Source organism: Kogia breviceps, chromosome 4 (genome assembly GCF_026419965.1).
Source record: "Kogia breviceps isolate mKogBre1 chromosome 4, mKogBre1 haplotype 1, whole genome shotgun sequence".
In the NCBI taxonomy this organism is placed as follows: Eukaryota; Metazoa; Chordata; class Mammalia; order Artiodactyla; family Physeteridae; genus Kogia; species Kogia breviceps.
This window is the reverse complement of record NC_081313.1, coordinates 111,950,002-111,966,889: the sequence shown is the minus strand read 5'-3', so window position 1 is coordinate 111,966,889 and position 16,888 is coordinate 111,950,002. Positions and strand designations below refer to the sequence as shown.

Below are 16,888 nucleotides of genomic sequence, written 5' to 3'. Positions count from 1 at the left end.
AAACCCTAGCAGCATAGAAAACACTTAGGAAGGTTTTAAAATATCAGTTCCTTTACCCTAACTCATTTAAATCAAGATCTCTGGGGATGGGACCTTTTAAAAAGCCCTGTAGGTGTGATTTTTAACGTGCATGGTGGGATGAGACCAACTGGATTAGCATTTATCGGATAGTAATAGTGCTTTCTCTTATTTCCGAGCAGCACAGTGAGATTCGGCCTCTTACACGTAACTTTTTTTTACAGAAAAAAGAAATGATAGCCCTAACAAAGACAGCACTCCTTGGGCGCTTCCAGTGATATTCAGTTTATTCATTGGAGGCTGGCACTCCAGCAGAACCTCATGTCTAGTTCTTAAGCAATTAGATTAAGGCCTCTTTTTGCGGGGGGGGAGCCCTCTGAATTATTTGCTTTTCAAGAGGGACTTTTATAGAGTTTTGACATGTAGGAAGGGAGTTTTTTAAAAGGAGGATTACTATGAGTTCCAAAAAAAGTTTTAAGCATATAAGAGGTGTTCAAGAAATGTTCTTGGTTTATGAATCGTTTTATCCCTGTTTTAAGGATGAATGTCAACAGCTGAGGTCGAAATCAGATCTATGGAATATTAACGTAACTAGGTAACTTAGAAAACTATAATTACACAAGACTTCCTTGTAAGTCTCGTTTTACAAGAAATCTCTGCCTGGTGACACCAGGCATCCTTTTAGGATCCGGCACAGTGGCAAGTGTTCACGGGCCTGGGGGCATCTAAGACGCAGGTCAGATAAATTTCCACGCCGGTTCCCCTTCCCTAGAGGATCTGTAGTCACTCAAGCTGCCGTCAAAATGCGACCCTCCCCCATCGCCGCTCAAAACCAACCTTGTGTAGTGGCCCCAGTTTGATCGACAGCAGCTTGTATTTCCCACTTCCACCCTCAAGGAGGCTTCCAATTAGCGCCCACCAGGAACTCTTTTCTGCTTGTTCCCTCTTTTTCCTTCCGGGTGGGCCTGGCCGGTGTTCCGGTCCTGCGCCCTAGGCCCCGAGCGAGAGGCCCGGTGCACCGTTGCCATGGCAGTAGGCGGTCGGTAGCTGACGGGATAGGTAGGGTCGGTGTCTAGTTCCCGGCTGAGACTGCGCGGAGCCGGGCAGGAGGGACTGCAGAATGGGCTGAGGCGGCGGCGGCGGCTGTCCGGACGAGGTTGATTGAGGGGCGAAGGGCGCAGCACTGGTCCAGAGTCCTAAGACGCCTGGTTTGGGGAGTGGGTGGGACCGAGGTTTTCTTGGGCCCCAGGGCCTGACCTGCGACTGCAGCTTTGCTGGAACGTCATATTTGACGCAGGCATGACTGGACGTGTAGGGACCCCGCTTATGATGAATAGGTGACATGTAGTGAGCGAATCTTAACTCTTGGTGGGAATGATCTTGACAGCAGGAAGCTCCCCAAGTTCTGGTGGGGGCCAGAGCCCCACAAGGACCCCTTACTGCCGAACCGGGAGAGTTCCCAAAGACAAACATAATCTGTGAAAAGATTCCTACTTTTCCTGTTTCCGTATTTTTAAGTATGGGTTTATTGTGGAAATGCATTATCCGCCTTGAATAAATAAAGGTATAAATGTTTAACCTTCTTCCTCCCCCCCCCCCTTTATTTTTATAAAGAAGAACCTGGGCTTGAAAATGGAGATGTATGAAACCCTTGGAAAAGTGGGAGAGGGAAGTTATGGAACAGTCATGAAGTGTAAACATAAGGATACTGGGCAGATAGTGGCCATTAAGATATTTTATGAGAAACCAGAAAAGTCTGTCAACAAAATTGCAACGAGAGAAATAAAATTGCTTAAGGTTTGCTTCTTTTGCCTTAATTGCTCTCTGTAAGTCAAAAGGGAAGTTGTTATGGAATAAAAAATTATATAATGAATATTTCAGTTAACATGTATTTGGACATATCATAGAAAAACAAGTGTGATAGCTTACCTTACTGTGTACATTTTGTAATTTTACAGTGATGCTAGATATATGTTCTTATGTATAATGTAACAAAAGCTATGCCAAATACCGCGAAATAATTATTCAGAAATATCCAGGTATAATACTTAGTAAAAATGTCTGCTTTGTGCAGGGTTTTATGCCAGATGCTGTGACTATAATGACGTAAAAGACAGTACCTGCTCTTCAGGACTTTTATTAATTAGAAAGACAAGAGGGCATATAAAAATAATACTGAATATTAAGTGGCTGATAATAAAAGCCAAGTGATTAACACAGAGTCCCGTTGGGTAGGGAAGGTTTCTTGGAGGAAATGGAACATGAATTTGGCCTTAAAAGGTATGTAGAATTTAGGAAAGAGGGAGAGACTATTGTATTCCAGGTTAGGGAAACAGCATAAACTCAGAGAGGCTGAAGGCAGGTCAAAGCAGAGCAGAAAGGACAAAGAGCATTTGCCTGTAGAGTTTCTTATATGGAAATAGAAGGAGGTGAGATTAGAGAAGTAAGCTGGAGGTAGGTTTTAAAGTCTTGTCTTTTAGGCTAAGGAATCAAAACTTAATTTTGTGAGAGGTGCGAGGTTTTGAATTCAGAGTAAAGAAACTGTAAATGTTAATCTAGCATTATTTTTTAGAATAGATTGGAGGACTGAGAAAGTAAAAATAGGGAGATCTTTTGTGTTTTTAATTCAGGAATCCTGTTAAGTGTGAGGGTCCTTGCTAGAATGCAGCAATTTGAATGGAAAGTAGAGTTAGAACATAATATATTACTAAAGAAGACATGAAAGTATAGAAGGAAACAGAAGGGAAATCAAAGGTATCTTTGAGGTTCAGTGATTGCTACCATTGATGGAAATATGAAAGACCCAAAAGAGACATGGTTTGGGAACTAGTTCGGTTTTAGAAATGTTGAATTTGAGGTGACAGGAATACAGTGCAGTAAAGATGATAGGTAGGCGTTTAGAGGTGGAGAACAATAACAGGAGAGATCAGAGGACGAGATAGAATTTCATGTAGGTATGATAGGTCCACTCAGTGGAAAGACCTCAGGAGTGTAAAGAAAGGAGCATTAAGATTCATTGGCAATTGGGTATAAAACTAGTGATTTTAAAAATATTTAAATATACATATGTATTTTGTTTATTGGAATTTTTCTAGATGTTTTAAGGTTCATTGCCTAGATGTTTTTACATGTGATGAAGAAAACAGATACTGTTCTTGTTCTTTTTTATCTGATACAAAAGTAATATTCTTTCTTTGTAAGTCTATATTAGATATGATGGATCAATTTGCTTTCTAAATAGAAGAAATATATTAGGCGTGTGTGGATTGTTGGAACTGTTCTCTTTCTAGACAATGAAAAGGAAAGTTAAAGTCAGTAAAGATGTTATGATTTTGTGAGCGATACCTGTCCTTATCCTGATGACCTAAAACATAATAATACTGTAAGGCAACTGTTGTGCACCGTAAGTGAAAATCTGACTAGAAGGAGACCTTTTCCCAGGCAATATCTTTTGCTCTTTCTTCACCTTTGTTGCATTTAAGCTAATTATTTTTTTCTTCTTAATTGTTTTGTAAAAATAACCAATATGTGGCAAGAACACAGAGATGAATTTGAAAATTTACTATTACAACTATTATGCAAACTATTTTGAGATAGCCTAACTATTTTTTCTCATTGGCTTATTTCTTGTAGAATTTTTAGTTTGATCAGATCTAATTCCACAAGAGATTTCTTGGATTAGTTAACATTCTTAGTCTAAAAACACTGCCATAATGACGTAATTAGAACTAAATTTTTATCTGCTAGAATTTCATTAAATAAATTACAGTTAGAGTAATTAGTGAGAATATCTGGAAAAGTTTTCTGTTTATAAAGGAAAACAAAAGTAAACAACCTGAAAAAGGATAATGGAGTATTTCTAGTGGTTTTATGGTTTATCTGAGAAAGTCACTGATTCCTTACCCCTGGATGGATGTTCCTTAATGCTTATTAACTCGCATTCACCCTTATCTGCTTTTGCCTTTAAAATTAAAACTGGTCAAGAAACCAGTAATTTTCCTTAGTTGAAGGATTAATATTATAGTGTCTAAAGGCAGTCTTTTTTTTTTTTTTGCTACTGCCAGCATGTTGTTGCTGCAGCACTCTGGCACCCCACCAACCAGGGAAATTGGATTGGGAGCAAAAATAGGAAAGGAATCTGGCATTATATTTTGGCATGTTTTTCTATTAGTCATGTTTTGAGGAATTTAGTCTATATTAGTACAGATAAGTAGAAAAATGGATGTTGTGCCATTGGAATAAAGGCAAACTTTTTTTTCTTACAAGTATAGCTTTTTGATGAATCCAACATCAAAAATATACTCCTTAATTTTTAGCCAAATGAATAAATATTTTTGGTAATTTGAAAAAGTTAAACATTTGAGAATTGATTGTAATTAAGTCAGTGTTAAAAAATAGAATAAGCAGCATAAAATGATAAACCTCTTTTGTTTTCTAAGCTGATACATGCCATTTTTGACATTTTCAATTATCTTGACAGTGAGTGCATACCAGTCTAAAAATGTGTTTGGTTGCTTAATAGAATATTACAGACAATGAACAAAAATGTACCCACAAATAATTGTATATTTATGTAAAGTTCCTATGGATATAAATTGGTATTTCACATATATGAAAAGTTTCTGGATATTTTGATACCCTTTTGTTACAGTGTGGTGAATTTATAATGTCCACCTGGAGCTTATATTTTACTCTTGAGAGTTCAGGACAAATCTCAGAGAGTAATTAACTTCTGTAAATTCAGATTACATGCTCAGTGGCACTGGAATCCATGCTCATTTGAAATCATACGGACCTTTTAATCACAAACCAATTTAAAAGATAGGAAGATATTTCTTAGCAGAATACCAAGTTACATTTTAGTACATTAATTCTGAATTATTTTAGTAGGCAACCAAATGTCAACTTGAAGTAAAGCAATACATCTCCCTCTGTTCTATAAATATTAATTATTAAATAGATTAACATTTAAAAAAATAGGAATGTAAGCAAATCAGTTGATAAATTTTTATTGAAATGCATGGAGAAAAAGAAGCAGAGAATATTTCTTCTCTTTAAAATTATATGGGTCTTATATGTGCAAATTATGGTGCATGAAATACTAAAAATCCGTTTCTCTTGTTAATAGCAATTTCGTCATGAAAACCTGGTCAATCTGATTGAAGTTTTTAGACAGAAAAAGAAAATTCATTTGGTGTTTGAATTTATTGACCACACAGTATTAGATGAGTTACAACATTGTCATGGACTAGAGAGTAAACGACTTAGAAAATACGTCTTCCAGATTCTTCGAGCAATTGAATATCTTCACAATAATAATGTAAGTGCTTCTGGGATGAAGTGAGAGAGTGGCATTGACATATATACACTACCAAATGTAAAATAGATAGCTAGTGGGAAGCAGCCGCATAGCACAGGGAGATCAGCTCCGTGCTTTGTGACCACCTAGAGGGGTGGGAGGGAGACGCAAGAGGGAGGGTATATGGGGATATATGTATACGTATAGCTGATTCACTTTGTTATACAGCAGAAACTAACACAACAACGTAAAGCTATTATACTCCAATAAAGATGTTAAAATAAATAATGTAAGTGCTTAAAAATAAGCCAAACTGTAGGATGAATATGAATTGTAAGTGCCCTTTAAACAATGTTCTGTTTTTATGAAAGTTGTTAAAATTATTTTTCTGGACAATATTGACATCCTGAAAATGGAGAGAAGATCAGGGGAGTTACTACCTTATAATTCAGTTGCAGAACCAAAAAACATATTGAATGCACAATAATTATAACTATAGGGCAGACCAACTATGGGATGCTAAAGGAGGTATAGAGGAATCAACAGTCAAGTGAGTCATCTTTTATTAATGAAAGTACATTAAAACATCGAAAGTCAAGCCAGCTCAGATGAAGGGAGGTTTGGAGGTAGGAATTGGAAACTAGGCCAGGGGAATGGTAAGAGAAGGTGGATGGCTTTAGGGAAAGAAAAGAGAAATAAAGTGGCTGAGGGGTGTAGAGCCTTGTCATTTAAGTCAAGAAAGGAAAGAAGATCAACTCTTTTGATTTTTAGTGCTGCCTTTTAGCATTGTTTAGTTAATGTTCATCTCAGCAGGTTTTTATGGACATACTTTGTTCCCAACATGAGCTCTACTTTCTGTAAAGTTAGATGTATGTTTGTGAAATAACAGTACAAGCCTCAGAAATAGTTTTATTAGTAAGTGATATAGGCATAACATCTATATATCCTAGGCTTTTTCAGATACCTTAATTTCTAATTTGCTGTCTTGGTAATGGTGCATCTCATGTTGCAGCTTTGAAAAATGTGGTTGTGATAGTAACTGGAAATTCAGATTGTAATTTCCTTGCTGACTGGATCCATGGGGGGGCAGTATAATGTAATAGTTAAGAGCACACAGTCCCTGGTTTCAGACTGTCCTGGATTTTCACCCACCAGCTTATGTATGGATAACCACACAACTTGTGGAGTTCACACTTGCACAATGAAAGGTGGTAGCCCCATTACTCTGTGGCCCCAGGAAGTTATCTAACCTCTCTGAACTTCATTTTCCTCATCTGTAAAATGATACTATAGTACCTCACAGATTTTTTATAAAGATCAAATTAGGTAGTAGGTAGTGTTTAACACTAGGTGTGTTTTAAGTGCTCATTAAATAGTACAGATAAGGAGTCAGGAATAGTTATATGTTATCTGTATCCCTATAGTGTCTTGCCTGTAGTAGACTTTAAAAATATTGCTTGAATTATGGGAGACACCAGTATGGGCTAGACTGAGAGTAGAAAACTTCAAAGAGGAGGTAAAACGAAAGTAACAGTTTTGAACTTATATGGGTGTTTAAATTCAAGCACATAGGGAAACAACCCAAGTGTCTATCAACAGATGATTGGTTTAGGAAGATGATATGTATATATCTAAATAGATATATATATATAATATTAAGCCATAAAAAGGATGAGGTATTGCCATTTGCAGCAACATGGATGGACCTAGAGACTATCATACTAAGTTAAATAAGTCAGAGAAAGACAAATATATAACTTATGTGTGGGATCTGAAAAATAATACTAATGAATCTATATACAAAACAGAAACAGGCTCACAGATGTAGAAAACATACTATGGTTACCAAAGGGGAAAGGGAGGGAGGGATAAATTGGGAGTATGGGATTGACAGATAACAAACTACTATACGTAAAATAGATAAACAACAGAGATTTACTGTATGGCACAGGGAACTATATTCAATATCTTGTAATAGCCTATAATGGAAAATAATCTGAAAAAAAAAGTATGTAACTGAATCACTTTGCTGTACATCTGACTGAAACTAACACAATATTGTAAGTCAACGATAGTTCACTAAAACAAACAAAAATGTCTTAATGGAATCAAAATGGAAAAAAATATAAATGATCTTAAAACTAACAAAGAAAGTGAATCAATAGTCAAAAAAATTCAAGGGGAATTCCCTGGTGGTCCAGTGGTTAGAACTCTGTGCTTTCACTGCCAAGGGCTAAGGTTCGATCCCTGGTCGGGGAACTAAGATGCCACAAGCTGCATGGTGCAGTGGAAGAAAAAAAAAAAAAAATATTCAAGCACATGGAGCAGAGTTATTATAAATCATTATAATATGGAGTTCTGTGTAGTTTTGGAGCATTTCACTACAAAATAAAGGAGAATTAAACTCACTGAATCCAAAGTCTGATAGTTCACACCATATACAAAAATTAAGTTGAAATGGATCAAAAACCTAAACATAAGAGCTAACACTATAAAACTCAGAAGAAAACGTAGGTATAAATCTGTGTGATCATGTATTAAATGCATCAAAAGCAATCAAAGAAAAAGACAAATTGGACTTCATCAAAATTAAAAACTTTGTGCGTCAAAGGACACCATCAAGAAAGTAAAAAGACAGTTCACACAATGGGAGAAAATATTTGCAAATCATATATCTGATAAGCAACTAGTATCCAGGATATATAAAAAACAATTCAACATAAAAAGACAACCCAATTTAAAAATGGGCAAAGGACTCAATACACATTTCTCCAAAGAAGATATAAAAATGGCTGATAGCACAAGAAATGATGCTCAATATCCTGAGTCATTATGGTAATGCATATCAAAATCACAATGAGATACCATTTCACACCCAGTAGTCTAGCTGTAATTTAAAAAACAGACAAGAATGAATGTTGGCAAGGAAGTAGAGAAATTGGAACCCTCATACACTGCTGGTGGTAATGTAAAATGGTGCAGCTGCTATGGAAAACAGCTTGGCAGTTCTTCAAAAAGTTAAACATAGAATTACCATATGACCCAGCACATTTACTCCTAGGTATCTACCCAAGAGAATTGATAACATATGTTCAAATAGAAACCTGCCCAGGAATGTTCATAGCAGCTTTATTCAAAGTAGCCCAAAAGTGGAAACAACTCAAATGTATATTAGCTGACGAATGGATAAACAAAATGCAGTACAATCCTACAGTGGGATTTATTCAACCACAAAAAGGAATGAAGTACTGATAATGTGCTACAAAATGAGTGAACATTGAGAACATGTTGAATGAAAAAAGTCAAAATGCAAAAGACGTAAGTATAAATTCCATTTAAATGAAAAATCCAGAATAGGCAAATTTATATTTGTATATCTTCTTTGAAGAAATGTCTCTTCAAGTCCTTTGCCCATATTTAAATTGGGTTATTTGTTTTTCTATTGTCAAGTTGTATTTTCTGTATTTTGGATACTAAATCCTTATCAGATACATGATTTGCAAATATTCTCTCCCATTCTGTGGTTTGCCTTTTTGCCTTCTCAATAGTGGGTTTTAAAAAAATCATTTCTTTCTCTTTATTGATATCCTTTATTTGGTGAGATGTGTTCATACTTTTCTTTAGGTCTTTAGACATGGTTTCCTTTAACCTTGAACATATCTAAAATAGCCAATTATAGTCTTTGTCTAGTGGCTTCAATGTTTGGGCTTCTTCAGGGAAAGCTTATTGACTGCTTTTTTTCTTCCTGTGCATGGCCATATTTGTTTCTTTGCACTCCTGTTTGGGAGGATTTTTTTTTGGACATTTGTAATTTTTTGTTGAAAACTGGACATTTAAAATAATTTGTGGTAACCCTGGAAGTCAGAATTTCCCATCTCTCAGGTTGCTATTTGTTTAGTTACTTTGCTGAACTAATTCTGTGAAGTCTGAATTCTTTGTCATGTGTGACCACTAAAATCTCTGCTCAGTTAGTTTAGTGGTCAGCTAAGGTTCGGACAGAAATTTCCTTCAATTCTTGAAACCAATAAATCTCTCAGCCATATTTACTGAGGGCTCTTTCTCTGTTTTGGGCCATGTCTTCAATGTTCAGGCAGGCAGTTTACAACTCTGCCTTAGCCTTACCTTACTGCTTGTGTGGAACCTTAAAGTCTGCCAGTCTTGAGAGCTTAGGGACAATCTCAGGTCTTTCCTGGGTGTGTGCATAGCTGTGCATGTACCCTTCATGATTCTCAGGAATATGTTGGAACTTTTCAAACCCTTTATGGACATCTCACTCCCAGCCTTTCTTTCTTTCTTTTCTCTTATTTTAAACACATATTTTGTTTTAACTTAACATTATATCTTGGAGGTCATACCATGTCAGAATATAAAGAATGTCTTCAATTCTTTTTTACAGAAGAATCAATAGAATCAACATTTATATGGCAGTTAGCACGCATGAGGCACTATTTTAAATGTTTTCAGTGTTTTACAGATATTAAGGCATACGTAATGGCATATTCTTCAGAACCACACTAGGAAATATGTATTTATTTCACTCCCATTTATAGATGAAGAAGCCATGTTTATGAATCTTGCCCCACTCTTACAATATCAAGGGGTAAAGTAGGGATTTGAACCTGTTAGTCTCACCACAATTTGTGCTCTTAAACTTTATACTATAATACCTTTCAACTCCAGCCTTTTTTTTAAATTGAAGTATAGTTGATTTACAATGTTGTGGCAATCTCTGCTGTGCAGCAAAGTGACTCCGTTATACGCATAGAGACATGCTTTTTTATATTCTTTTCCATTATGGTTTATCGCGCAGGATATTGAATATAGTTCCCTGTGCTATAGATTAGGACCTTGTTGTTTATCCATTCTAAACAGCCTTTCTTTTTAATTAAGTATTTTGGTCAGCTTGTTGTTTGTCCTGTTATAGCTTCCTCAGGTGGCAATAATGTTATATAGTGGCTGCTAAGAAGGCTGATTGCTTGGGCCAGCTCTGAGTTAGGTCAGTAAAGATAAGACTTCTAGTGCGATTTTCCAGTGATCTGCCTGACATGTCAAATAATGACTATTACCTGGCAATGGCACTTTGGAGGAGATACAACCCTATTCTACTCCCTCTGGTGGCTGCTAGGCTGCTAGTTTTCACCATGATTTGGGAGGCTGTTGGTTTACAAAGCTACCAGGAGCTGGGGAGAGAGGAATAGAAATAGGACAAGCTAAGAATACTACTGCATCACATGGTTAGTTTATGTTTCAACTTTTTAAAGAAACTACCAAACTTTTTCCAAAGTGGTTGTACCATTTTACATCCCCATCAACAATGTATTCCAGGTTTTCTGCATCCTCCTGTTATTGTCTTTTGATCATAGCTATTCCAGTAGGTGTGAAGTGGTATCATTTTTTTTTTGAGTAGTTAAACTGTCTTTATTCACAGATGACATGATCATCTATGTAGGAAATTCTATGGAATCTCCAACAAAGTTAAGATAACTAACTTGTAAGTGTATCAAGGTTGTAGGATACAAGATCAATATATTGAAATTAATTGTATTTCTGTGTATTAGCAACAAACAATCAGAAATTGAAATTAAAAATACCATTGTAACAGCATCAAAAATATAAAATACTTAGAGAAAATCTGACAAAAGATATATAAGGCCTATACACTGAAAACTATTAAACATTGATGAGAGAAATTAACATCTAAACACATAGAAAGAAATACTGTGTTTATAGAGGTCTCAGTGATTGTGGAAGACCAAGGAGGATGTTGTCAAAACACAGAATTTTAAAAGTTGGGCTTCAGAGAGTGCTTGATTCTCAAGGATAGAGTTCTGCATGTAGTCATGGTGTTAGCTGTTAAAATGAGTGAGAACATTAGGACATCAGCTGAGTGAATCTTTCTCCCCCATGTTTAGAGCATTGAGGAGGAGGGTAACGGATGTGTAGTAGGCAGAATGTGTGAAGTGGTATCTTAACGTGCTTTTCCATGTCTATTTTTGCTCATGTTATATCCTCAGATCTTGATATAGTGCCTGGCATATAGTAGTCACTCAATAAAAGTTGTAGAAGTAAAAAAGGACTAATACAGTTTTATAGATGTCTCCTTTAAGGTGACTCATTAACCTAAATTAATTATTTGGACATTTAGGAGGAAGAGTGAGGCAGAACAAGAGCGAACCCCAAAGGCTTATAGCAGCAAGTTGTATAAAAAAGGAAAGATCCCAGATTTCTGTCATCAAGATATTTTCACTCGTGTCATGATACTTTTCTGGTGATGAGACTATGCTTAATACATCTGATAAAGGTTTTAAATGCCTTCTTTATTTTAGGCATCGTACTGGGCCCTCAGGATATAGCCTGAGCAAAACAGACATACATCTTGCCCTCATGGAACTACAGTCTAATGGGAGTGACAAAAAAGTAAATAGCCAATTAATAATAAAGCATGACAAATGCTGTGAAGGGGGAAGTGCGGAATAATGTGAGAACATATAGAAGGAACATCTAATAGAAACATTTCAGCTGAGACCTGAGGAAATAGTTGTCCAAGCAAAGTGTTCTAGGTGGTTAGAACAGCATCAGCAAATGCAAAAAATGATGACACAAACCTGGAGAATTGGGAAGCTAATATTCAATAGGCTAGTGAAGGGACATTGAGAATGTGAGCGGAGACCAAATCCTATAAGGCCTTACCAGCCATTTTACATAGCTTCAAATTTGTCCTGTGGGGTAGGGAATCCTTGAAGGAGTGACATAATCATACATGTGATTTTAAAATAGTACTGTGATTTCACTGTGGACAATGGATTGGAGGGGATTAGAGTGAATTCAGGGAGACCATTTGGTAAGCTAGTAATTTTGATGAGAGAACTGAGGGAACTTGGACTAGGGAGAGAAGTAGGTTGAGAGAGTATGGAACCTGAGGGAGAAAAGTGCCTTGATTTCTGGCTTGAGCCATGGGATCAATGTTGGTTCCATTTACTGAGCTAAAGGACTGTTGAGAACAAATGAGTTTGGGAGAAAAGATGATGTGTTTAGTTTTGGATTTGCTGAGTTTGTGGGGATGTGTGGTTCAGCCCTGTGGGACTTCTTGTGGACTTCCATTCCTCCTGGAAACCAGGAAAGATAGAAATAGAAATACATAAGTCATCAGTTTATGGATAGTTACTAAGGCTGTAATAGTAGGTGAGATTGAGATGGAACAGCCAATAGATGGGAAGAAGCCCAAAAGAATATTGTGTTCCCATAACCAAGTGAAAAAAGTGCTTTAAAAAAATGATAGTTGAGATTGTGCAGGAAACAAGATCTAAGAGAAGAGAAGCCTAAGACCAGAACCCTACATTTAGGGACAGAAAGAGAAAAAGGAACTGCCATAGGAGGAGACTGGGGAATTTTAGGTCCCAGAAGTCAGGAATGGAAGAGTGGTTGATATCTTTTACACTAAGATACCAAGTAAGATATGTATTGAGGGGTGTGTGTTGGATGTAGCAATGAGGCTGTTTATGACTTTGGCTAGGGCAGTTTGAATGTGGGAGCAGAAGACAGATTGCATTACCTTGCGGAGTGAATGAGTGAGTGGTCAGACAGAAAGTGAAGACTAGTAAAAATAATGTCTTCGAGAAGTTTATCTGTGAAGGAAATGAGAGAAAGGGCAGTACTTGGAGTGTGACATGGAGTTAAAGGAAAGTTAAACTTTTTCCATTAAGTTCTTTTAATTACTTTTCCTTTTACAAATGTGAATTACCTTTTCATTATTATGTCTGTTTTCTTGGCTTTGTTTGGAGATGATGGATGGGGCAAGAACTGAAAGTATATAACTATTTAGCTTTTGCATTGTGTAGTTAATCATTTGCATTTGGTAAGAAAATAGCTTTACTGTCTTAATTAGCTAGATTTTCTCTATGTAATTGTTGAGAGATTTTCTAGATAATGAAACCTCATTTTAATCTATTGCATCTTCTGTTTGTTTTTAGATCATTCATCGAGATATAAAACCTGAGAATATTTTAGTATCCCAGTCAGGAATTACTAAACTCTGTGATTTTGGTTTTGCACGAACGCTAGCAGCTCCTGGAGACATTTATACGGACTATGTGGCCACACGCTGGTACAGAGCTCCAGAATTAGTATTAAAAGATCCATCTTATGGAAAGTAAGTATATTTGGGAATCCTGCCTGGCCTTTCCTAGCTGTCTCTTTTTTTCCCTTGGTGTATCTGTCACGCATACTACTGACACCCTCTGTCTTCTGCATCTGGGTTTGGGCTAGAAAAGGGACACCCCAAAATAGAACAGAGAGACCCTAGGCACCTGCTCTGCTGCTATTGACGTTACCATGCTTGCCTTCTGGGGCTGAGTGGCTATGCAGTCACCCCTCAGGCTGTATCCATGCTTGCTTTAATCTGTGCCCCACCCTTAACAGAGTTGCCTCCTCTGCTTATCTGTAGGCTCTACATATACTGTACTCTGCCAGTGTTACCACAGGATCTGCCAGATTTCCTGCTTCTTGAATACAGCACAATCTTTGCAAAGACTGGCAAATAATTTTTAAATTGAACTGTTCTAGATGCCTCAAAAAGTAGAAAGGTCTCAGTCTATTGCAAAACAGTAGAAACAGTATAGGAAACAACAATCTAATAAACAAATAATGAATCTTGAAGAACAAAGGGACCAAGCTGTACAACTGAATATAAGAAATGGGAGTGGGGATAATTCTCACATGCTTTTCCTAGAAACCATTGTTCTGTTATTATAATAATATCTAACATTGGGGCTTCCCTGGTGGTGCAGTGGTTAAGAATCCACCTGCCAATACAGGGGACACGGTCTGGGAAGATCCCACATGTCGCGGAGCAACTAAGCCCATGCCCCACAACTACCGAGCCTGTGCTCTAGAGCCTGCGAACCACAACTACTGAGCCCACGTGCCACAACTACTGAAGCCCGCACTCCTAGAGCCCGTGCTCTGCAACAAGAGAAGCAATGAAGAGTAGCCTTCGCTCACTGCAACTAGAGAGAAAGCCCACACACAGCAACAAAGACCCAATGCGGCCATAAATAAGTAAATAAATAAATTTATTTTTAAAAAAATCTAACATCAATAAGTACTTATTTTAAAGATAGAGACTGTTCTAAATGCTTTACATGCATTAAATCATCTAATTTTCACAACAACCCTTTGATGAAGGTGCTAGTATTTTATCCCCATTTCAAATAAGATGACACTAAGGCAGGTAGTGAGTAAGACACTAAAAAAGTAAGAAAGTGAGTAAAGTGAGTAAGTTTACTAACAAAAGTAAACTAATTTACCCAAAGTCTATCCAGGGTATGTTTTCAACTGTACTTATCACTGATACCATATGCAGACCACCTCTGTGCCTCAGTTACTTTATCTGTATAATGGAAATAATAATGGAACCAGTTTCATAGGTTTGTTGTGAGGATTAAATGATTTAATGAATGAGAAAAATGAAAATACAGTAAATGCTCAATCAGTGTAGCCTCTGTAAGATCTCTCCCAGTTTTACCCTGTTTGTGATATTTTACTTAAATTCCTTTCCGGATGTACCCCCTTATTCCTATCCCTTGCCCCCAAATCATATCCTCCTCTAAATCCTGTTGTACATTATATGTAAATTTGTGCCAGTTAATATTTATATGGCCTAGTTCTATCTACCTCTTTTTAAAATATTCTTCTTGCTGAAAGATAAATTCCTTGAGGATAGGTGTAATCTCTTGTATTCTAGAGAGCCAAAATTGATGCCTTGTATATAGTCAGTTTGGATTCTAATGCAAGGCTTCACATTGTGTTTGAAATAAATTTGCTAGTGAGTTTTTTTTTTAAAGAAGATGTTGGGGGTAGGAGTTTATTAATTTTATTTATTTATTTTTGCTGTGCTGGGTCTTTGTTTTTATGCGAGGGCTTTCTCCAGCTGCGGCGAGGAGGGGCCACTCTTCATCGCGGTGCGCGGGCCTTTCACTTTCGCGGTCTCTCTTGTTGCAGAGCACAGGCTCCACACACGCAGGCTCAGTTGATGTGGCTCAGGGGCCCAAGTTGCTCCGAGGCATGTGGGATGCTCCCAGCCCAGGGCTCGAACCCCTGTCCTCTGCATCGGCAGGCAGACTCTCAACCACTGCGCCACCAGGGAAGCCCCATGCTAGTGAGTTTTTAAAACATGTTAAATTTTAACATCTTTACGTTTTAAAACATGTAAAGTAAAACACAGATACAAGAAAAGCTCACACAACAAATGTATACTTCTATCACCAGATGGAAAAATAGAATTTTGCAGGCTACCCCAGAAAACCCTCTATGTGCCCTATTCCACTTACAATACTCTTTCTAGCCTTAGAAGTAACCATGATATTGACTTTTTTTTAACAAAATAGATTTATTTATTTATTTTTGGCTGCGTTGGGTCTTCATGGCTGCGCGCGGGCTATCTCTAGTTGCAGTGAGCGGGTGCTACTCTTCATTGCAGTGCACGGGCTTCTCATTGCAGTGGCTTCTCTTGTTGCAGAGCATGGGCTCTAGGCGCATGGGCTCAGTAGTTGTGGCTCACGGGCTCTAGAGCACAGGCTCGGTAGTTGTGGCTCACGGGCTTCATTGCTCCACGGCATGTGGGATCTTCCTGGGTCAGGGCTTGAACCTGTGTCCCCTGCCTTGGCAGGCAGATTCTTAACCACTGCGCCACGAGGGAAGTCCCTTGACTTTTATTATAATCAGTTTCTTGCATTTTTAATAGTTTTATTATGCAAAAGTATATCTACTTAGTTTAATCTAGCCTTTTTTAATGACAGCTCTTTTAAAGATATGATTCACATACCATACAATTGACAGATTTAAAGTGTACAATTCAGTGGTTTTTAGTACATTTACGGAGTCATGCAACCATTACCACATGCAATTTTAGAACATTTTCATCACCCCAAAAAGAAATCCTGTGCTCGTTAACAGTCACTCCCCATTTCCTCCCAACCCTTCCAGGCCTACGCAACCACCAATCTACTTTCATTTTCTCTGGATTTGCCTATTCTGGACATTTCATATAAGTGAAATTATGTAATATCTGGTCCTTTGGAACTGATTTATCTTACTTAACATATTGTTTTCAAGATTCATCTGTGTTGCAGCATGTATCGGTACTTTATCTTTCTTGGCTGTATAATATCCATTTTATGGGTATACCACATTTTATTTACCCATTCATTAGTTGATGGACATTTTGCTTGTTTCCACTTTTTGGCTATTATGAATAATACTGTTGTGAACATTTGTATACACATTTTACTGTGGACATGTGTCTTTATTTCTTTTGGGTATATACCTAGGATTTGAAGTTGTGGGTCATATGGTAACTCCATGTCAAGTTTCTTAAGGAAATGCTGGACTGTTTTTCAAAGTGTGCATCATTTTACTTTCCCACCAGCAGAATATGAGGGTTACAAATTTCTCCACATCCTCACCAAGACTTGTTATTATCTGACTTTTGGATTCTGGTTATCCTAATGGGTGTGAAGTGGTATCTCATTATGGGTTTAATTTGCATTTCCTTGATGACTCATGATTGTTGAA

At 37.3% G+C, this 16,888-nt stretch overlaps 1 protein-coding gene across 8 annotated transcripts in view; it reads left to right on the top strand.

Annotated features, from left to right (window-relative positions):
• Positions 1 to 992: 992 nt before the first annotated feature.
• Positions 993 to 16,888, top strand: part of CDKL3 (cyclin dependent kinase like 3) — a 126,731-nt gene continuing 110,835 nt past the window's right edge. For 7 of the 8 annotated variants that reach the window (XR_010840234.1, XM_067031649.1, XM_067031645.1 and 4 more), the window contains exons 1-4: positions 1,035 to 1,174; positions 1,633 to 1,815; positions 5,147 to 5,338; positions 13,288 to 13,466. Coding sequence is in view for 6 of the 8 variants with exons in the window: in XM_067031649.1 (XP_066887750.1) it covers positions 1,651 to 1,815; positions 5,147 to 5,338; positions 13,288 to 13,466 (536 nt within the window). In the remaining 2 variants the exon portion in view is untranslated. Of the gene's footprint in view, positions 1,175 to 1,632; positions 1,816 to 5,146; positions 5,339 to 13,287; positions 13,467 to 16,888 lie in introns of all 8 variants that reach the window. The other variant, XR_010840235.1, reaches the window with a different exon arrangement.